The sequence below is a fragment of the Tenrec ecaudatus genome, chromosome 10 (genome assembly GCF_050624435.1).
Source record: "Tenrec ecaudatus isolate mTenEca1 chromosome 10, mTenEca1.hap1, whole genome shotgun sequence".
Lineage (NCBI taxonomy): Eukaryota > Metazoa > Chordata > Mammalia > Afrosoricida > Tenrecidae > Tenrec > Tenrec ecaudatus.
In genome coordinates, this window is record NC_134539.1 from 49,694,753 (window position 1) to 49,715,272 (window position 20,520).

At 46.0% G+C, this 20,520-nt stretch overlaps 1 protein-coding gene across 1 annotated transcript in view; it reads left to right on the forward strand.

The window, feature by feature from the left end:
• Positions 1-20,520, forward strand: part of SNX30 (sorting nexin family member 30) — a 99,629-nt gene that overhangs the window by 29,244 nt on the left and 49,865 nt on the right. The window contains exon 2 of the mRNA XM_075560340.1: positions 17,784-17,975. Coding sequence (XP_075416455.1) covers positions 17,784-17,975 — 192 coding nt within the window. The remainder of the gene's footprint in view (positions 1-17,783; positions 17,976-20,520) is intronic.

Below are 20,520 nucleotides of genomic sequence, written 5' to 3' on the forward strand. Positions count from 1 at the left end.
AACCACACTTGTCATAACTTACAAGTGATTAGATTTAGAATCTACCCTATTCTGGTATGACCTTATTAACACAACGAAAACCTTATTTCTAAATAGAGCAATATTTTATACAGATAGGGATTAAGATTTCAGCCCCAATTTTGGAAGACAGTGTAGTTCAGAGCATCAGCATTTGTGGACTAATCTATCCTTTCCTCACTATTTGGAGTTTCATAGTGAAGCCCTAGCTGTTTGATCATTGTGTGACAGAATGAGTCACCAAGCTGTATGATCAGGAGATGGATTTACCAAAGGTTTCTGGAGCTGAGGGCCCCTGACCCTCGGCCCCCCACATTCACGCTGAATAAGAGAGCTGCTGTCAGATTGACTCCTAAGGGCAGATACTATGGGGCCGTCATGTTTTATTTTTCTTGAGCCTATGGATTACTGATGGCCAAATGGACCGCTCATGGTGTCTGCTACTTTCGGGTAGCCTTTCTTTGGAGCTGGCTGATTGTGAAAATCCCTTGATAGAAGTGACCAACTTAATTTCCCTGACATTAGTAAGCCAGCCATCTCAATGTTTTAAGACACGTTTATGAATGACCAGACAGGGTGGTGGTGGTGGTGATGGTGGTGGTGATGGTGGGGGTGGCGGTTGTAGGGCTCGGTGGGGCTCTCTGGAGTGCATGTTTAGTGAGGTCTCCTGTGTTCAGGGAGGTAAGTGGGAGATGGCTCCTCGTCTCTGCTCTAGAATCTTGGGTCTGGACTCCAGGCTTGCCTCTGTGTGTCATTCCTCACTGTCACGTTGGACCCTTCAGCTGATCTCCCCACAGACTTGTTTTGGGGTTAAATGATGCAGCCTGTCAACTGACTTGCACAGAAATTATGAACAGAAACGTAATTAATCGTTCCTTGATTTACAGATGTGTGTGTATAGACTGCTATGAAACGGGTAGGTTTGTCTTCAATTCTTGTAATGTTTCTTAGTGGGGTTTGCTTTGGTGTCTGTGATGGTAGTGGTAGAGTGTGTGTGTGTGTGTACACATATGTACATGCATGTACTTGAGTCAGCACACCCAGTACAAAGAAGCTGGCTACCCTTCCCCTTTTGCTCTCTGCTGAGGCTGGACTTGGGTGGCGCCCGGCAAGCCCTCTGACTAGGTGTTGGGCTGGGCAGTGACGGCGGCTGTGAGCTGTTAGGCATCTGGGTTCCTTAAATGAACTACGGTGCAGTATTGTCCGTGCGAGTTCCCGTTTCTAACTCAACAGTGGAAAAAGGCTGGCGTCAGCTACCACTGAAGCAGACGACTCAAGGGGAGTGGCTTATGGGAGGCAGCTCTTTGGAGGGTAAGAGGATGTCAAGCACCCAGTGCCCTTGGCAGGACGTGCCCTCTTGTGCTGTGGATGGGCTCTATGGAATTAAAGACAGTGCACGGGGCTACCTAAAACTGGTAAGCACTCTACTGGCCAGAAGAAGGGCAGTTCAGATCTACCCAGAGAGACCTTCTGGAGCAGCGCTTCTCCACCTTCCTCATGCTGCGACCCTTTCACACAGCTCCTCATGTGGTGGTGACCCCCAACATTATTTCCATTGCTACTTCATCACTGTCATTTTGCTACTGTTATGAATCGGGCCACCCTGTGAAAGGGTCGTTCGACCCCCAGGTTGAGACCCACTGCTCTGGGAGACAAGCCTGTCATAATTGGCATTGGAAGGTTTCAGCCTTCACAACCCTTCGAAGCAGTTCTTCGGCGAACAACACACGGGGTCATGATGAGGGGAATCCACTTGAAGGCAATTAACACACCACAGCACTTTCTCATCCTTCGTAATTTGTGTTTGCAACGTGGTGTCCCCCCATGAAGTCAGAGTCTCTTGGTTTCTGTTCCACCCAGGAAGCATTCATCAGCGTTGCTGCCCAACCACAGCGGTGACATCAGTGCCAGTCCACATCCGTGCCCGCCTCACTGTGGTGTCGCGCTCAGGCCCCACTCGGGGGAGGGCTCCCGAGCAAGTACAGTTGCTCCTTATCTGAGCCTCACTTTCTGGCTCAGGCCTTCCCCTCGCTTACTTGTAAACCTTTGTCTGAATCTGCCTGTAGTTCTCCGTGGTTTACAGAGGGTGTTCTCGGACATTCTCTTCTCCCTACAGCCTAGCCACCTGGACAGGGCCACTCGCCACCTTCCAGATGGAGGGTGGTGGGCTGAAGAGGTTTTCTTTATGGTCTCAGAGCTGCTAGGAGAGCTGGAATTTAAACCCAGGCCTTCGCCCTCCGACAAAAGCCAGATCAGAGTGCTTTTCCTGAAGCTGTCCTCAGAGAGGCATTGTTCTGGGTTCCTTCTGGGCTCTAGTGTAGCAGGTTTCCTTTCATGTATGTACTTCTCACGTTACATCACATTGCTGCCGGTCCAGGGTGCTCCCCCAGCCCAGTACTAGATTCCTCATGTAAATCCCTTACCAGTTTTCTTTCTCCAGCATCCAGCATAGTAGGCGATACTTGATGTGAACTCACCAGTAAAGGCCGGCTGGAATTAAAACACAAATGAGCACATCTTTTTTTCAATACTCCCTACTTTGTGGTTTAGGCTAGTAAGGCACTCTGACAATTAGGCTATTTAAAACTCATTATGTGTTGGAAAACACCTATATTTTGATCTGTAGACTAAATAAGGGGGGATAATTATTTTGTATTACTCTATTACTCATATGACTTCAATTTTGGGGGATTTTTTTTATTACCTGAAGAAAGATGCTTAAACATGTTGCATGTACTCATGGAAACATGATTACTATATTTCCTTGAACGACCAGCAATACTTAGAAGTGTTTTTTTTATTAACAGTTTTATTGGTGTTTGATTCACATAACCTACAATTCAACAGTTCAGTCATGTTTAAAAAGTTGTACAATCATCACTACAATATTGGAATCTTTTTTCTCTCTTTTAATCACTGTTATCAGCTCTCCTCATAACCCACCCCCCCAACCTAGATTTCATGTTCAGAAAAGCATTCAAAAGACAAGAGAAAGAAAAATAAATCCAACAATAATAACAGTAAAATAGAAAAATCTCAATGGAAAAGAAATCAGAAAATAATGAAATCTAGAAGAAGGGCCTTTGAGGAAAGCTCCGTCTTAATCTACCAGCACCTCCCTCCCCAGCATTCTTAGCTGACAAACAAGTCTTGAACCTGGACAGTTGGACCTTCTCCTCTGTCATTTGTGGAGTGTAGAGAACTTAACGTTGGATGTTCGCTTGCCTGTTGGCTTCGAGGCAGGATACCTTGGAGCCATTGCTGAAATGACCTTTGGAAGGTGCTTGGTTTTAGATACTGCTTCAGATACTTGTTTCTGATACTGCCTCTAAAACTTAATTCAGTTACAGCCTCAAATACTGCTTCACAGTGCATAGGCAGGAGGCATCATTGATTGGATTGTGTGTGTGTCCCCACCCCAAATATATCTTAGAATCCTAATCCTTATACCTGTGCCTCTAATGTAAGTGCCCTGGCTGGAATGTAATCTCTTTCCACAATCCAGTCTAATTTGAAAGGATCCCTCCATCAGGCGCGGCCATACTTCAGACACACATGCGCGCACAGAGGGGGACAGAAACCATTATAAGGATTGTCTGTAAACTAAGTGAGGCTTGCCTGTAAGCCAGGGAACTTGGGGAATGCTCAGTGTAGCAAAGCGGAAGAGATAGTTACAGCTTAGACTCTGATTTCGACGGCAGCCTCTGGAATGGCGAGGACAGCCCTGTCAGGTCTTTGAAGCCGCCATTGTGGTACGTATGCAACAGCAGCACTAGGAAACTAAGACACGGGGTTATTAGAATTGTTTTGTGTCCTCCGCTCCTTGAAGCACCTTTCTTTGCCTGTTTCTGCCACTCTGCCTTGATGCAAGATCTGAAACCTCTCCACTTGCCCTTATTCCCAGAGTGCATTTCTGCCTGGGAACTCAGAATATCCAAGAGCAAGACCGTGGTCACTTTGAGTGAAGGCTCTTTCTGGCCTGCCTTCTTTTTAATTGTATGTTTTTAATCTGCCCTTGTTTGTCACTCAGTTGTGAAACTCCTTTGAGTGAGTTAATTTTAGAATGCTTTTGCGTTTTCTCTTATTCATTAATGTTTTTTATTATGATCGGCTTCTAGTTGAGAGGACTTCTCTCTAATGAATTAGGTGGCAGGAAATCAAAGCAACCACCCACCTGCAGTCTCAGTCGTGGCAATAGGAACATGGGAGTTAGACCTGTGGCCTGGAATCCCTTTTTGCTTTTGGGTAGGGAGACAGGCACACGTTTCTGAAAAGGATGGTGTGGGCACAACACTGTCTGGAGGATTTTCACAAGGATGCATCTTCTCATTACTTTGTGCGAAGATGCAGATTCCTGAGTAAACACAACATTGCTTCATGTCACAAATCTAGTACTGAACAAGTCCTGTCCATTCTGTAAAGTGGGTGAGAGAGGAAGTAAAAACTTTTTTGAGAAATGCAACCCATTTGAAACTAGCACACATCAACTTCTAATGTAGCAGATTCTCAGCTCATGGTAGCTTTTAGTTGACAATGAAGATGTAAGATATCTGTGTGCCCCTTCTGCCCCACTCCCAATGAGGTAAGGTTGTGTGTGTATGTGTGTGTGTGTGTGAGAGAGAGAGAGAGAGAGACCGTTGCATGTGAAAGTGCTGCAGCACTTGAAATGGATTTCTGCTTCTCCTCTTTTGCCTGCAGCCCTAGTTTTTCCTCTCATAAGTATGTTTGAGGCTTTCAAATTATAGGCCCTCTGCCAAGCATGTGTATGAATAATATTTTACACTTGAGTGGTAGCCCTACCGTGCCTATAGATTCCAGCAGGAGAAGCTATGTTGTGGACAAATGGTGAGCTTCAGGTAGTTTCGAGTCAAGGGCACCTGCCTCCCTCAAACAACTAAGCTTTGAATACACACCTGGAAAGCGTAGGCGGTAAGAGTGTACTGACAGTGACCGCTTGGCGCTTGCTAGTGATAGCTGCTGCTGCCAGGCCTGTTCTGTTCCTCCCTTGAGTGGTTTTTGCCCTTGAGAAGGTGAGGTGGTGTGATGATTAATCAGGTGTTTGATCTCCTAGTGCATTATTAACTCTATATTGTTTCTTCTAGGTCCTTGTGCCCCAAACCTGAAATGTCCTTTCCTTAGACCAGCAGTTCTCAACCTTCCTCAGGCCGTGACCCTTTCATACACTTCCTCATGTGCTGGTGGACCCCCAACCATACAATTATTTTCGTTGCTACTTCTTAACTGTCATTTTGCTACTGTGATGAATTGGGTGACCCCTGTGAAAGGGTCAGTCGACCTCCAGGTTGAGAACCGCTGCCGTAGACCATCTGGCTTGTTTCATCAAACATTGACTTTGAGAATGTGTGTGTGTGTGTGTGTGTGTGTGTGTGTAGTCTATACATGTTCCACTGTGTCGGGGAGTACCATAAAAGTATACATTAGGACTAGGCTTTGGAAGACGAACAAGTCATACAAATAAGTATGGGCAAAGGGTGGGAAAGAACTAACATTTATGAAAGCGTTATCTTAGACACATTATGTGTTATCTTTAACCCTCCACCCTCGCTTCCTGGCTGGGGAAACCGAGGCTCAGAGAGACTGAGTAGCATTCCCTCGGTCACACAGTTGGGACGAGGAAAAGCTAAGTTTCAAGCCCAGTCCCTTGGCCTCCACGCCCACATCGTCATTCCTTGACTGCCATTAAAATTAGAGCTGCCCATGGGGATGTGCAAGGCTGGCTTCTTGGAAGAGGTAGTGTTTAGTTAGGCTGAAGAAGAGGGAGATTGCTTGAGGCTGAGAACGAGAGGGAAGAAGCATTTGAATAGGGTTATTGCAAAAAGAATGAGTGGACTAGTTGGGTCGGGAGAGAAGGCTCGTGTAACAGCATGCGAAGGTAAGGTTGCAGTGCAATTGAACAGGAGTTTGATAACCTAAGACATTCTGACTTGGCTACTCGATGTTGTGAAATGGTGATGAAAAGGATACAATGCAAATGTAACAGAAGAGTGGGGATAACGAACAAGCTAAACTGAGGCACGTGGATGACTGTGGAGGAAGTGGTTGCTCTAGGCAGGCTCTCTCATTTGGTGTCCCACACGACGCAGCAGATCCTGGGAAGAGAGTTGTCAAGCCTTGATCTGCGTACATAAATCAGGTCATATTTGAGTTTAACCAAATAGGCGATACATGCAGTGATACCTAGGAGAGAAAAGAAACCAAGGAGCTCTGGTGGCATGGTTATGTTGGGCTGTTAGCAGCAGGGTCAACAGTTTGACACCACCAGCCACCCTGTGGGACTGGCAGTCTCAGAAACTCACTTGTTCTACAGGGCCGCTGTGAGGGGGCATCCACTTGATGGCTCCGAGCTTGTTTGTTTGTTGGAAGAAACGCAGGTGCTGTTTAACCTTGTTGAGCCCATGGTAAGAAGCTATTGGAATGCGCCGCAGTCAGAAAAGGCCCCTATGATGTGGGGAGTAGAGGTTGGAGTTGACGATGCTATTTGACCAGCCTTTGTTGGAAAGGGCGTAGTTGACCTTTTGAGAAGCCGGGTTGTGGGGGTTGGGGAGGCTTTTCAAAGAGAAAATGCATGCGGATGGAAGCGCATCAGAATGAGAAGCCCCTTGAATGAATGTCTACAGTAGGTTGACTTGAGGTTTTATGAAATTTCCTCCTGTGTATTTTTTTTCCTGTTAATATTTTTTCTCCTTTTCTTTTTATTTTTTAAATCATTTTATTGGGGACTATTACAGCTCTCATAACATTCCATACATCAATTATATTAAGCATATTTGTACACATGTTGCCATCATCATTTTCTAAACATTTACATTCTATTTGAGCCCTTGGGACCTTGTGTAATTTTTTAAAATAAATGTTTCAAATCGTTTTATTGTGTAAGTACCTATATACTCGGGTATAAGTGGACCCGGAATTTTCAAACTAAAAGTTCATGTCTGCGTATACTCGAGTGTATACATACGGTATATAAATATAGCTAGAAAGCCATTTGCCATTTCAGCAATCTCACATGTACTATTACATTTCTAATTCAACTGATGATATTCATCATCTTGGGAAGTGTTACTTGTGTAATTTTTGACCAAGCATTTTCACTTTGAAAAATACACGAAGCTACCAAAGGCAGAGCTTTGTTCTCTTAGGTCAGTTGTAACATTGGGAGCAACCCTGTGAATTTCGCCCAGAATTTTCTGACCTCTGGACCTGGTAACTGTAGATGGGTGACAAGACCTCCCCGTGATGACTCCTTTAGACCGCTGTTTCTTAGCTTTAGCACTGTTGACACATGGGACCAAGAGTCTTAATAGGGGAAGGGGAAGACGTTCTGTGCATTATGGGTTCAGCAGAATCATTGCCTCTTATCCCCCAAATAACAGTAGAAACTTGAAACTCCCCACTCGAAGCTTTATCCTTGGTCAATACCACCTTATAGTATAATTTGGTGCAGTTTCCAGGAGCCCTTGATCTGCTTGTTCCCAGCACCCCCTTTTCCTCTCTAAGAAGCAAAGAGGCGTGTCTGGGTTGTAGCACAAGGAAGCCCAGGGTGAGAAACCAGAGACCTACGCTTTCCACACACCAGCACGTGATCTCAAGTTGCTTCCGAGCCTTTTCCTTCCACGAGGAGGCTCCACACTGTTCCTGGGAAAACCCCATTCTCTTAGAATCTGGTTTTTCCACAAACGTTTTGAAGCCGCCTCGTACTTGACGGGCATGAGAAACACACTATTTGGGTTGCGGGTCTCAAGGACAAGCATTTGGAGACACCTGTGCTCCTCCCGTGGCAGCGATGTCTCAGCCTGGTTTTTCCATTTGGTGGATTCTAACTCCTCCTCCAGTTGCCCAGCCTCCTCTGCGCTCCTGCATGTTGCATGGAGCTCTGTGACAGCCCTGTTGCATCATCACTGCAGATTTTCATGTTCATATCTCCAGTTAGACTGGGTCCCTCAAACACACGCACCGCATTCTACTTTGTTCAATAACGGAAATAGACCCTGAACACTGTGGCTGACATCCGCTTGATGTTCACTGTGCCCTTGAAATGATGGGTCATCCTTGGAAGGCAGGGGAAGGGGTTGTGTCTACATGCAGCTGAGAAGAAACCCTGCTCCCAAGTATCATAAGGACGGCTGGAGAAGTGATTGCTAGGCTGTAACTTCTTCGAAAAGGCCAGTAATAGATATCGGCAACTGCCAAAGAATGTGAACCCAGGCTTTCTTACTTCGACTCCATTTGCAGTCTTGCATTCTTTTGCATCAGGCAAAATGGGTGGCTTTTGATTGTAAAGGCAAACTCTTTATTAGAAAAGGTGGGGGAACGTTTTCAGTTTCCAGACAATTTCATTTAAAAAAAAGTGGAAACAGATGGTTTTTAATCTATGTTTTGAGAAGAGCTTTTACTCCCTAAGAAATGAGTGAAAATCCAAAGCAGTGAAATGTGAAACGGGCCAGAAAAGATAAGAACCTGAACCCAGCGAGTGGCGAGCCTCGGAGGATTGTGTGACTAGAGAAACCTTGGGGGGGTTGGGGGAGGATTTCAGAGAGACAGTGTGGAATGGAGGGAGCAGGAGGAGGCTGAAATTCCTACTAATAAGCAAATATGGTCTCAGAACTTGAGATATGCTAGATACATTTTAATAATTCCACAGTGCAGGGGCAGGTGGAGTTAAATCCCTATATTTAAGGACTCTATACTGTGCATATCCCTATTTTGCTATTTGCATTTTCACGCTCTCCCCTTAAAAAAAGTAAAAATAAAAATTTATATTTTGATCATGTCATGTACTAGTCCTCTCTGGGTATTAATAACTTCCAAAATGAAAAGCTTTACAAAATATATTAATTTCTAGATCCCATTTTGTGTCCGTCAGTGACTTTGAGTCAGAATTTCGAGGCAGAGGGAGAAGGGAACAAGAGAAACATGGAAAGGATTGTAAAGCTTTTGCCCTGATCTGATGCATGTTGAGTTCACTTACATGACATTGGCGAGAACAACTTGCATGGCCAAGCCTGAAGTGCAGAGCGTGGCGTGGGAGGCCGGATTGCCCGTCTGTGAGAGTTCTGCTGGCCATGAGGTCAATAGTACAAACTTACTAGTAGGCACTTCAAAAAGTTTGTGGAAAAATACTATTATCTTTTTAACTGCAATAATGACTGTATCAAAATGAAGATGTCAAGAGAAACAAAGTGTGCAAAGGGTGAGGTTTGGGAGCATGTAGCGTCAAAGTCTAAGAAAGTACCCAGCATGCTCTTCTCAGAACCAGTATTAATGCTCATCCGTTAGTAAACTTCGGAACAGGAAGCTCGGTGACATCACTGGGTAGGCTTGGCTCTTGGTTGTTTTGCTCAATTCACCATCTGTGCAAGACACAGTGACTGTCGGGGGATACCATTGCCTTTTAATTCCACTTATCCACAAGACCTTTAGAACCCCCCTTGGATAATCCTCCTGATGATGTTGGCTTTATGGATTGAATGGTGTCACGGACCTCCCCTCGCAAATTATTGTATTCTAAATCCTGTTGTGCATGTGGTTCTAATCCCATTAGGGAACTGGGTTTTCTTTACTGCGTTATTGAAGCAGTATTAGTGTACAGTGCGTTTAATCCATTGCTTCTGAGATCTACAGGAGCAGGATAAGCAAATAGAAACCTGGGAAAGGTCAATGCCAGACCACATGAAGATCACCAGACAGTCTAGGTCCAGTCAGCGCCCTGGGTTTGGACTCGTAGCCTCCTTAGCTATGAACAAATAGCTTTCTGTTCATCAAAGCCACCCACCTGCGGGGTCCATGATAGCAGCACTAGGTACACAGAGGAGCTCCCGACACAGAATCCAGGACAGATAACCCCTCAGGAACAGTGATGGGAGTGGTGATACCATGAGGGTGGGGAGAAGGAGGAGGAACTGGGGAACCGTGTACAACGATCAGTGTATAACCCACCCCCCTGGGGGACAAACAACAGAAACATGGGCGAAGGGAGACAGTGCACGGTGTGAGATAGGAAGATAATAACAATTCATAATTTATCAGGGATCCATGAGGGTGAGAGGGTAGGGCAGGGAGGGAAAAAAGAGGAGCTAATACCAAGGGCTCAAGCAGAAAGAAGATGTTTTGAAAATGATGATGGCACCCTGTACAAATTAGTTTAATATAATCGGTGTATGGATTGTTAAAAGAGCTGTAGAGCCCCCAGTAAAATGAGTAAACCAACAGAAAAAAGAGTTGGGGTTGATTGTTGTAAATAATAATCACACCCAACAAGTAATTTTTCCATTGAATGTTATCAGTGAACGACTTGGTCAGGTCTGATTTGTCTTGTAGAATAACTTGCTAATGTTTCTGGCATCTGAATAGTGAGTGACCACATGATAGATGGGTTCTCCAGTGGTCTTGCATCCGTATGGTGAAATAATACGGGCACGTTGCTTGTCAAGTTTGGTTTAGACTCCCAGCAACCCTGCCGGATGGGTTATGGAAGCAGAGTGCCCTGCCTTTTTCCTGGAGCGACTGGGCTCACACTGCCACCCTCCGGGTATCAGCCAAGCACCTGACTGCGGGGCCACAGGGCTTCTACACGCTGGGGATGAGTTTTTGCTTCCGCGCGTCCAGGTAATGAAGGCCTGTTCTGTTTGCTTTGCATCAGAACAAGTCACCCTTTCATCTTCTACTTGATGTTGTCAGAATTGTCTCCCCGGTCTCGGTTTCGGGTTGTTACTCGCTGGGTCATCTCTGGGTGAGGGGGGTGGGGTAGCAAGGAGGAAGCCGGGGCCCTGGACAGCCCTGGTAGAGATGCTTGACCTGGCTCCTCTCTGCTTGGGCGCAGTGCCCTTTGGCTTCTTATTTTAGCTGTTCTCGTGTCTGGGTCATGCCTGCTCCTTAAGCACTGGTTGCCCCTGCTTTGTATTTGGCAGAACCCCAGGGGCCTTCCTGTTCTTCTGAACTTTTCCCAGAATTCCTCTCCCCCTGGAAGAGAAAAGGCATGTAGTTCAAGGTGACCTGCTGCTTTTCGTTCTGCTCAGTTCATCAGCCTGTGCTCTTGTGCTCAGCAGCAAGAGATGGTCCTTGTTGGCTCCAAGGTTGGTTCTTACCCAGCCCTCCCTGCCTGTCGCGTACTCAGATCAGAGTGTATGTGGGGGTGGAGGGTAGGGAGGAGGGTTTGGCACATTTTCTACTTCTGAAGTCACCCTAGCATCTTAACGTGGTAACAAGCGCAGGGACCCTCAGGCACATGGGTCGATGATGCTTCACGATTTTTTTCCCAGTTGTGCCTCATTTGTATCCAGTAGAAACCCTGACACATTTAGCATCTGGATGGCACTATTTCCTAATTTCCAATATGGACTTACAACTCCAGTCACTATTTCCACACTATGCCCTCCTCTTATTTTGTTCACTTTTTTCCTCTCTTCCCATTCTCTAGGTTGTTTTGAATTAATATCTGCGGCAGGAGTGGGGGTTGGGGTATCTGGGAAGAGGGAGGAAACAAAAGCTTATGGTTAATTCACAGAGGTTATTTAGAAGTGTATGTTTTTGGTTTTTCAATTGACTGTCTTATTAATGTAAACATCATTTCCTGCTTATTGAGCCTTGGAGATTTTTCCAGATTTTCATCTTCTTTGTGGTCATGAACATCTTTGAAGCAGATTTTTAAAAATTCCCATTTGAATTTATTCTTTGAGAATTTATTCAGTGTAGCTTGTGTAGGACATGCACACTCACTAAGCATCTTCTGTGTGCCTAGAACCAAGGAGGTAAATTAAGGGTAGCCAGGCATCTATAGTACCCTTCTTCACCTCTGTAGAGGAGCCCTAGTGGCTTAGTGGGTTATGTGTTGGGCTGCTAACCACAAGGTCAGCAGTTCAAAACCACTAGCAGGGCCTTGGGAGAAAGAATAGGCTTTCTACTCCTATAAAGAGTTCCAGCCATACAATTGATGTATGTATATGTATGGATGGTGATAAGAGTTGTATGAGTCCCTAATAAAATGTAAAAAAAGAAAAGAGGAGAAAAAAATGATTAGGGCAAAGACCGTACAGATGTGCTTTATACAATTGATGTATGTATATGTATGAACTGTGATAAGAATTGTATGAGCCCCTAATAAATTGTTAAAATTAAAAAAAAAAAAAAAGAGTTCCAGCCTTGGAAACTTGGGGGCAGCTCCCTGTTGCCCTACAGGGTCGCTGTGAGTCAGAAGAGACTTGATGGCAGTGAGTGAGTTTTTGGTTTTCTTCACCCCCATAACTGCTGGCTCTCAGGCTTTGACATGCTCGTCTGAAACTAGAGACTCAGGTCTACTTGCCCATAATAGCATTACAAAAGAAAGAAAGAAATTAGATTATTTTAATACGGCTTATTTTTTTCCCTGAAGTCCCCATTGGTTTCTTTTCATAAAGCATATGTTTAATCTAATATAAAATTTTGCTGGCGGTTTGTTAATTTAATAACTATTTTGTGGCTGGTTGGCCTTTGAACCAGAGGAGTTTCCTGAAACAGTCTAGCTTTGTATCTCTTTGTATAATTAGGTTAAAAAAGTGGGGAGGGGGTGAAATGCTCTCATAACTAAAAATCGAAATGGCAAAAATTGGTACTTGGGGCAGTGTAGTGCTGTCATCTGTCAACTGTATAATTTTTAACTCGTTCAAAGACTGCTGCACTGGCCTCATTAAGGGCCAGAGCCTGCGGTTTTTGTCTGCAGAGCATTTGTGTGCACCGTCGTCTGTAAGATGGAAACGGGAACCACATAGTCAAGTCAGCTTCACTTCTCATGTCTGAGTGTGTGTGCACCATGATTTCATCTGCCATGTCCCACGTACCGTCTCAAGTGGTCCCGCATGTTCACCAATTTGATCCCATTACACCCATTTTCTACTTGGGAGAACTAGGGCAGAGAGGCAAGGAAACACGCTCAAGTAGGCCTGCAAGCGAGCCGTTCAGAGCGGAGCGGTCTGGCTCCGTGTCTTTGTTTTCCAGGGCTGCTATGGCAGGAGTGCCCCAAGTGGGCGGCATGACTTCTCCCTCGGTTTGAGTGGCTACAAGGCTGTGTTCGGATGCCCCTTCTAAGGGAAGGCTTTCTCTAGAGGCTTGGGTGGGGGCCGGGGGGGGCTGGTCTTCTTTTAGCATCCTTGGGCCCAGCAGTCTTTGGATGTCTTCCTGTGTCTCAGCATCAACGTCCCCTGGACCTAGGGGTTCCCAGTGTGGGCACCGTGAGTCCACACAATGCGTTCCACTCCCGGCTCTTTTTTTCATGGCACTAGGTCCCCTTCTCTGCTGCTTCTCTATTCTTGTATCTCGTGTAAGATAGAAGGTGGTGCAGGTCGGGCCCCAGAGAAACTCCCTTTACATCAGCGGTTCTCAACCTGTGGATCGCGACCCTTTGGCGGTCAAATAACCCTTTCTCAGGGGTCGCCCGATTCATAACAGTAGCAAAATGACAGTGATGAAGTAGCAACGGAAATAGTGTTATGGGTGCGGGGGGGGGGGTCACCACCACATGAGCAACCGTATGAAAGGGTCCCGGCATGAGGAAGGCTGCAAGCCCCTGCCTCACGTGGATCAGGGCTGTGGTCCGGTTTATGAGAGTTGCATCTTGTCCTAAACCCCTGATCACGGTGAAGCTGGCCCCAGCTTGCGTGATGGATGAGTCCACCGATACATAACTTCCAGCCAGAATCATGGCCCAGCAAGTGGACACATATGTCAGGGCTAAGGGCAATTTACTCAGTACCCCTCGGTCAGCCTCCAGCGGATACAGCGGTGGACGAGACAAGGTCACCTCCACTTGTATGGAATTTCTAGTCTAGTGGGGAGTCAGAAAGCAGCCAGCTCCTTGGTACAGGTGAATGTTCAGGCAGTAGTAATGCCGAGTGGAAGGAAAAGCCAGGGTAGAGATGAGAGCATGGTGGGGGGGCATGGATATTTTCAGATTTTTGTGGGCTGAGAAGACCTCTCTGAGCGGGTATCATGTGAGCAGAAACCTATTTGAAGAGCGATTCCAGCCACATAGGAATCCGGGAGGAGACGCATTCCAGGTGGAGGGAGTACATCCAAGCACGTTGAGGCTAAGATGAGTCAGGCCAGTTCGGGGCCAAAGGAAGCGCAGTGTAGGCGGAGTGTGATCGACAGTGGAGCTGTGCCAGCAGTGAGGGCCAACTGTGCCGGGCCGTGCAGGTGACGGGATGACAGGGACAGGTGTGGTGTGGACTACCGGGAAGCCCGGATGAAGCAGGGGCTTTTGTGCCAAGACAAGGAATGCCTCGGCTTCCAGCATCCGTGCTCAGGAAAGTGCTGCTTCCACCTAATTTCTGCTCTGCAACTCGGAGCTCTGGCCTAGCACGCCCTGCTGCTGGTGCACTGTAGTGGGCAGAGGAGCCGGCCCACTCCCCTAAGGTCCACGGGGAACATACGTGGAGGGGAATCATTGCAGGAATAGCTTGTAAGACCATAGTGGGGAAGGTGAGCTCACTCTGACTGGTCATGAAAGCAGAATTTTTGTGTTTGCCCCAAAGGATTTATTTCTGGAGAATTGAGATGGGGTTTGGAGGGGGGGGGGATGAGTGTTCGCTCGTGCGCTCTTTCTCTCTCTCTCTCTCTCTCTCTCTCTCTCACACACACACACACCACATCATAACCCCACCCCGGATTAGGAACCAGAAACCCTCCGCACCAGCTGGGACGTGTTGAGCAGAGATTGCATTTGGTCCCCTCTCCTCACAAGGTCGTCGTGAGGTGCAGTCGAGTAAGAATGAGGAAATCTTGTGCACAGACATTTCGAAGGGAATCTGAAGTGCTAGCGTTACTGCTTGCGAACATGACAGGCATTTGTAGCTGTGGGGTGAATCCCACGCTCAGTACTGTTCCACCATACGCCCTAGAATCAGGCGAGGTTGATTCCCCTCGCTGTGCAGTCCTACAAGGAAAGACTTTGGACTGTGTCACCAGACTCTTCCCCCCTTTGAGCCCCCGGAGCTGATTGGAGGAGGGTGCAGCTTCACACTGGGTGGCCGAGGCGTGTCAAAGCCGCTCCTTCCTGGAAGGCTGTTGGCCGAGGCCCCCAGAGCAGAGGCTGGAAGAGTTGGCTTGGAGTCATTCCTAGAACTGGGGACGGATGGGCAGATAATGACACACTCACAGCACACGTGTGCACAAAGATAAATCAGACCCAGCCTAGTCGCGGGGGCTCTCCAGGCTCACGGGTAAGTGATACACATACGCAATGGTTAACGCGGTGGTCATTGCAGCGCCTGTTCCCAGGGCAGAGAAAGGAGGGAGTAATTTTGTCAGGTGATGGTTCGAGGAAGACTTTGGGGGAGGATGGAGCTCTGAGCAGGATCCTTTAAGTTGTTTTGAGACCTCTATATGGAAAAGGAGAGGGAAGAACTTTTTTTTAAATCATTTTATCCATCCATTGTTTCAAGCACATTTGTACATTTGTTGCCATCATCATTTTCAAAACATTTTCTTTCTACTTGAGCCCTTGGTATCAGCTCATCGCCCCCTTCAAGAACCCTTAATAATTTAAAAATTATTATTATTTTGTCATGACTTACACTGACCAATGTCTCCCTTCACCCACTTTTCTGTTCTGTCCCCCAGGGAGGGGGGTTATATGTAGATCATTATGATCAGTTTAACTTTTCTCCCCCTACCTTATCCTTACCCTCCTGGTATTGCTACTCTCAATATTGGTCCTGAGGGGTTTATCTGTGCTGGATTCCCTGTGTTTCCAGCTCTGATCTGTACCTGTGTACCTCTGGTCTAGCCGGATTTGTAAGGTAGAATTGGGATCATGATAGTGGGGAGGAGGAAGAACTAGAGGAAAGTTGTGTGTTTCATAGGTGCTACACTTCTCCCTGACTGGCTCGTCTCTTCTTTGTGACCTGTAAGGGGATGTCCAATTGTCTACAGATGAGTTTTGAGTCTCTACCCTGCACTCCCCTCATTCACATTGATAATTTTTTCCCCTGTGTCTTCGATGCCTGATCCCTGATCCCATTGACACCTCATGATCACACAGGCTGGTATGCTTCTTCCATGTGGACTTTCTTGTTTCTCATTTAGATGGCTGCTTGTTTACCTTCCAGCCTTTAAGACCCCAGATGCTATATCTTTTGATAACTGGGTACCATCAGCTTTCTTCACTACATTTGCTTATGCACCCATTTTGTCTTCAGCGATTGTGTTGGGAAGGTGAGCATCATGAAATGGGCAACAATTACTACCACGTTAATCATTTGTGTACATGTATCACTTACCTGTTTTCTGGCGTTGAGGGTGTACTTGAGTAGAGGCCCAATGCCTGTCTGCTACCTTGATACCTAACATACATATATGTACATAGATCTATTTCCGGGAGGCATTTTCTAAGCAAATTTGAAGGCTGTGAAGCAGCATGGCGCGTTCTGGGAACTGGTGCCGAGGGTGTACTTGGGAAATGATGAGAAACATGGCTGTCAAGATCACTTCAGGTGAGATGATGGAGTGCACCAGTCTGAGGTGATGGCTTGTCTGATTTAAAGGTCTTGATTCCGTTCTTTTGTGCATTGGTTAGCCACCGATAGTGCTATTGGGGAACCCAGTGAGCTGTCAGTGAGAAAGACAGGTGGGTCCTTGCAGTGTTTAGAATCGTGTCTTTCTAGGGTCAGTTGAAAATATTTATTGAAATGACGAAGACACAATGGCTATCTGAGTTGCAGAGAAGACAATGTCCTCTCATAGATCCCAGCAGGGGTTTGGGAGGAGCCCTGCAGTGGTTATGTGTTGGGCTGTGATCCACATGGTTGGAAGTTCAAAACCACCAGCCTCTCTGAGGGAGAAAGACTGAGCTTCTTCCTCCCATACACAGTTGCAATCTCAGAAGCCCCCAGAGGGGTTGCTGTCAGTCAGCATTGACTTGATGACAGTGGGTTTGGTTTGGGGGTTGGGCACTGCATGCTGTTGAGCAAGCAGTCAGATTGGCCAGACAGTGCTGTGGCAGCTTCTGCAGTCCTGTCCATCCCGAGGACAAGGCTCTGACTTCTCAGCCCATGGGTTCCTGGATCATCTGTGCAGTCAGGAGCATAGCTGAGACGTGGAAGGGAGAAGAGAGGTGTCGACTGTCGTGAGTGCATTTGGTGAAAATGGTCCCTTTTAGTAATTGCATGTCAGTACACGTATGTATACACACATATAAAATCATCTGGGGATCCTGTTAAAATATAGATTCTGAATCATTATATCTGGGGGAGGTGTGACTTATCAGTAGGACATGTAGCTGGAGCGAGCCCTGGTATAAATTTCTATCAGAATGGTAGCAACCTCTGTGGTGGCTGTCTCTCTGTGATGTGATGGTTAGCTTGCTTTCCTTTAATGTTCACCAGGTGGTGATCTGAAAACGGGGGGGGGGGGGGTGTGGAGGGCTCCTATGTGCTCTTTTCCCCTTAGCTCCTGAGGATGGTGAAAGAGAGTACATGTTCTGCCTCTCCAGAAACGATTTGCTTACGTTGGTCTCTCTAGTGCTTGCTGGAGGGTGAATTGACATGAGTTTGGTATATACCGCACTGTGATAGTTTCTCATGGTCGTGAAAGACATGTTCACGCAACAAAGGTAAAGAGAGACTCCAATTTTTGAAGCCAGAATATGCTGCTTGGTTCATTTCTGTATTTAAGAATGCTGCTTGGTTTGGTTACATGAGCCTCACATGCTACTAATACTCTCCCGATGTGTGTTTTCATGACTTTTGACGATAGCTCTTTGTTATTATTTTTAGGATCTCATTTTGCCCAATGGTGGTACTCCGGCAGGCACTTCAAGTCCAGCTTCCTCATCTTCCCTTCTCAACAGACTGCAGCTTGATGATGACATTGACGGTGAGACCAGAGATCTGTTCGTCACGGTTGATGATCCCAAGAAGCATGTGTGTACCATGGAGACCTATATCACATATCGGATCACCACCAAAGTAGGTCTTCTGTTATCCTCTGCCCATAATGAATGGTCTTGGAGGACTGGCCCAACTTTGCTCGGATCCTCCCTTTAAAAAAAAAAAATCATTTTCTTGGGGACTCATACAACTCTTAACACAATCCATACATCCATCCATTGTGTCAAGCACATTTGTTGCCCTCATCACTCTCAAAACATTTGCTTTCTACTTGAGCCCTTGGTATCAGCTCCACATTTCCCCCTCCTTCCCCGACCCCCTCTCTCTCATGAAGCCTTGATGATTTATAGATTATTATTTTGTTATGTCTTACACTGTCTGACGTCTCCCTTCACCCACTTTTCTGTTGTCTGTCCCCCAGGTAGGGGGTTATATGTAGATCCTTGTAATCGGTTCCCCCTTTCTACCCCACCTTCCCTCCACCCTCCCGGCATCACCACTCTCACCACTGGTCCTGAGGGGGTTCTTCTGTCCTGGATTCTCTGTTTCCAGTTCCAGTTTCTCTGGTCTAGCCAGATTTGTAAGGTAGACTTGGGATCATGGTAGTTGGGGTGGGGGGTGGGGAAGCATTTAGGGACTAGAGGAAAGTTGTATGTTTCATCAGTGCTATACTGCACCCTGACTAGCTTGTCTCCTCCCTGCGATCCTTCCGTAAGGGGATGTTCAGTTGCCTACAGATGGACTTTGGGTCCCCACTCCGTATTCCTCCTTATTCACAATGATAAAATTTTTTGTTCTTTGATGCCTGATACCTGTTCCCTTCAACACCTAATGATCACATAGGCTGGTGTGCTTCTTCCATGTGGGCTCTGTTGCTTTTGAGCTAGATGGCCGCTTGTTTACCTTCAAGCCTTTAAGACCACAGACACTATCTCTTTTGATAGCCAGGCACATCAGCTTTCTTCACCACATTTGCTTGTGCACCTGCTTTGCCTTTAGCAGTTGTGTTGAGAAGGTGAGCATCATGAAATGCCAGTTTAATAGAACAAAGGATTCTTGCATTGAGGGAGTATTTGAGTGGAGTGGAGGCCCAATGTCCATCTGCGACCTTAATACTAAACCTATAAATATATGCACATAGATTTTCCCCATTATCATATATAAATATATTTTTATAAGTACATGCCTGTATTTAGACTTCTATGAATGCCCTTTGCCTCGTAGTTATTTCCTCTATTTCCTTTTACTTTCCTCTTGTCCCACTGTCATGCTCAGCCTTCATTTGCGTTTCAGTAATTCCTCTCGCTCACATTGCCCTTGCTCAAGCCCTACCAGGCCTCTTACACCATCCTCGCCACTGATTTTGGATCACTTGTTGTTCCCTTGTTCCTGGGTTTGTTAACATTTCTTTTCTCCCACCTTCCCCTCTCCCATCTTGCCCCGAAACCGTCGATCGTGTTGTTTTCTCTTCCAGATTGTTTATCCAGCCTATTTTAACTTTTTGGGGTGACAATTTATAATCAGGAGTCTAGCATATAGTCCTAAATATGTAGGACTATATAACCCATACTTTAAAACTCACACCTAAAATTCTGTGTATAATTTACTTATAATTCTTATAGCATACACATGTACATATATTGCTTTTGAAAATAATTTTAAGTGTTTAAAATAATCCTGAAGTTTTAGTTCTAGAGCAGTTTCTCAGCCTTAGCAGTGCTGGCAGTTTGGATTCAGTTATTCTTTGTCTGGGCTGGCTCGTCGCAGGCAGTTTCCCTGCACATTCCTGCCTCTGCCCACCTCGATGCCAGCACCATCTCCTCCCTGAGTGATGACAACCACAAACGTCTCTGGGCGTGGGCAGATTTCCCTTGGAGGCCAGCAGTCACACCCAGCAAATCATCGACTTAGATGTGGAATATGCACCTTCTTAGGGAGAAACTTCACATTATCACTTTGTATTTTTGAATAAAGAATTTTAGCCAGGAAATAATTCTATTTGTTATTATTACTTTTTTAATATACAACCCTCCCCTTAAAACCACATACCACGTAGTAAAGTAGTCACAACAGATACTTTTAGAAGGTACCTTTGTGGATAATCTAAGAGAAGCATCAGTGAACATCTCTTGTCTTCTTTGACTGTGCCTTTTGACTTTTTGATTGTAAAGGGGGGGAATCTACCTTTTATCAGTGTAGTAGATTCTGTATGGCTTTAAATTTTTTGAGAAGAAAAGCAGAGACTAAAATTCGTCCAAATTTTGTTCATTGGCCTTCATTGGATGAAAGTATTGCATTAAAAAAATTGTTGAAGCCCCTCGGGACCAGTACTGCAAGTATCGATACCAGGAGGGGAAGGGGAAGGGGGGAGAAAGGGGGAACCGATCACAATGATCTACATGTAACCCCTCCCAGAGGAATGGGCAATAGAAAAGTGGGTGAAGGGAGACAGCGGTCACTGTAAGATGGAAAAAAATAATTTATTAAGGAGTCATGAGAAGGGGAGGGAGGGTTGGGGGAGGGGGAAAATGAGCTGATACCAAGAGCTCAAGTAGAAGGAGAATGTTTTGAAAATGATGATGGCAACGTATGTACAAATGTGCTTGAGATAATGGATGTATGA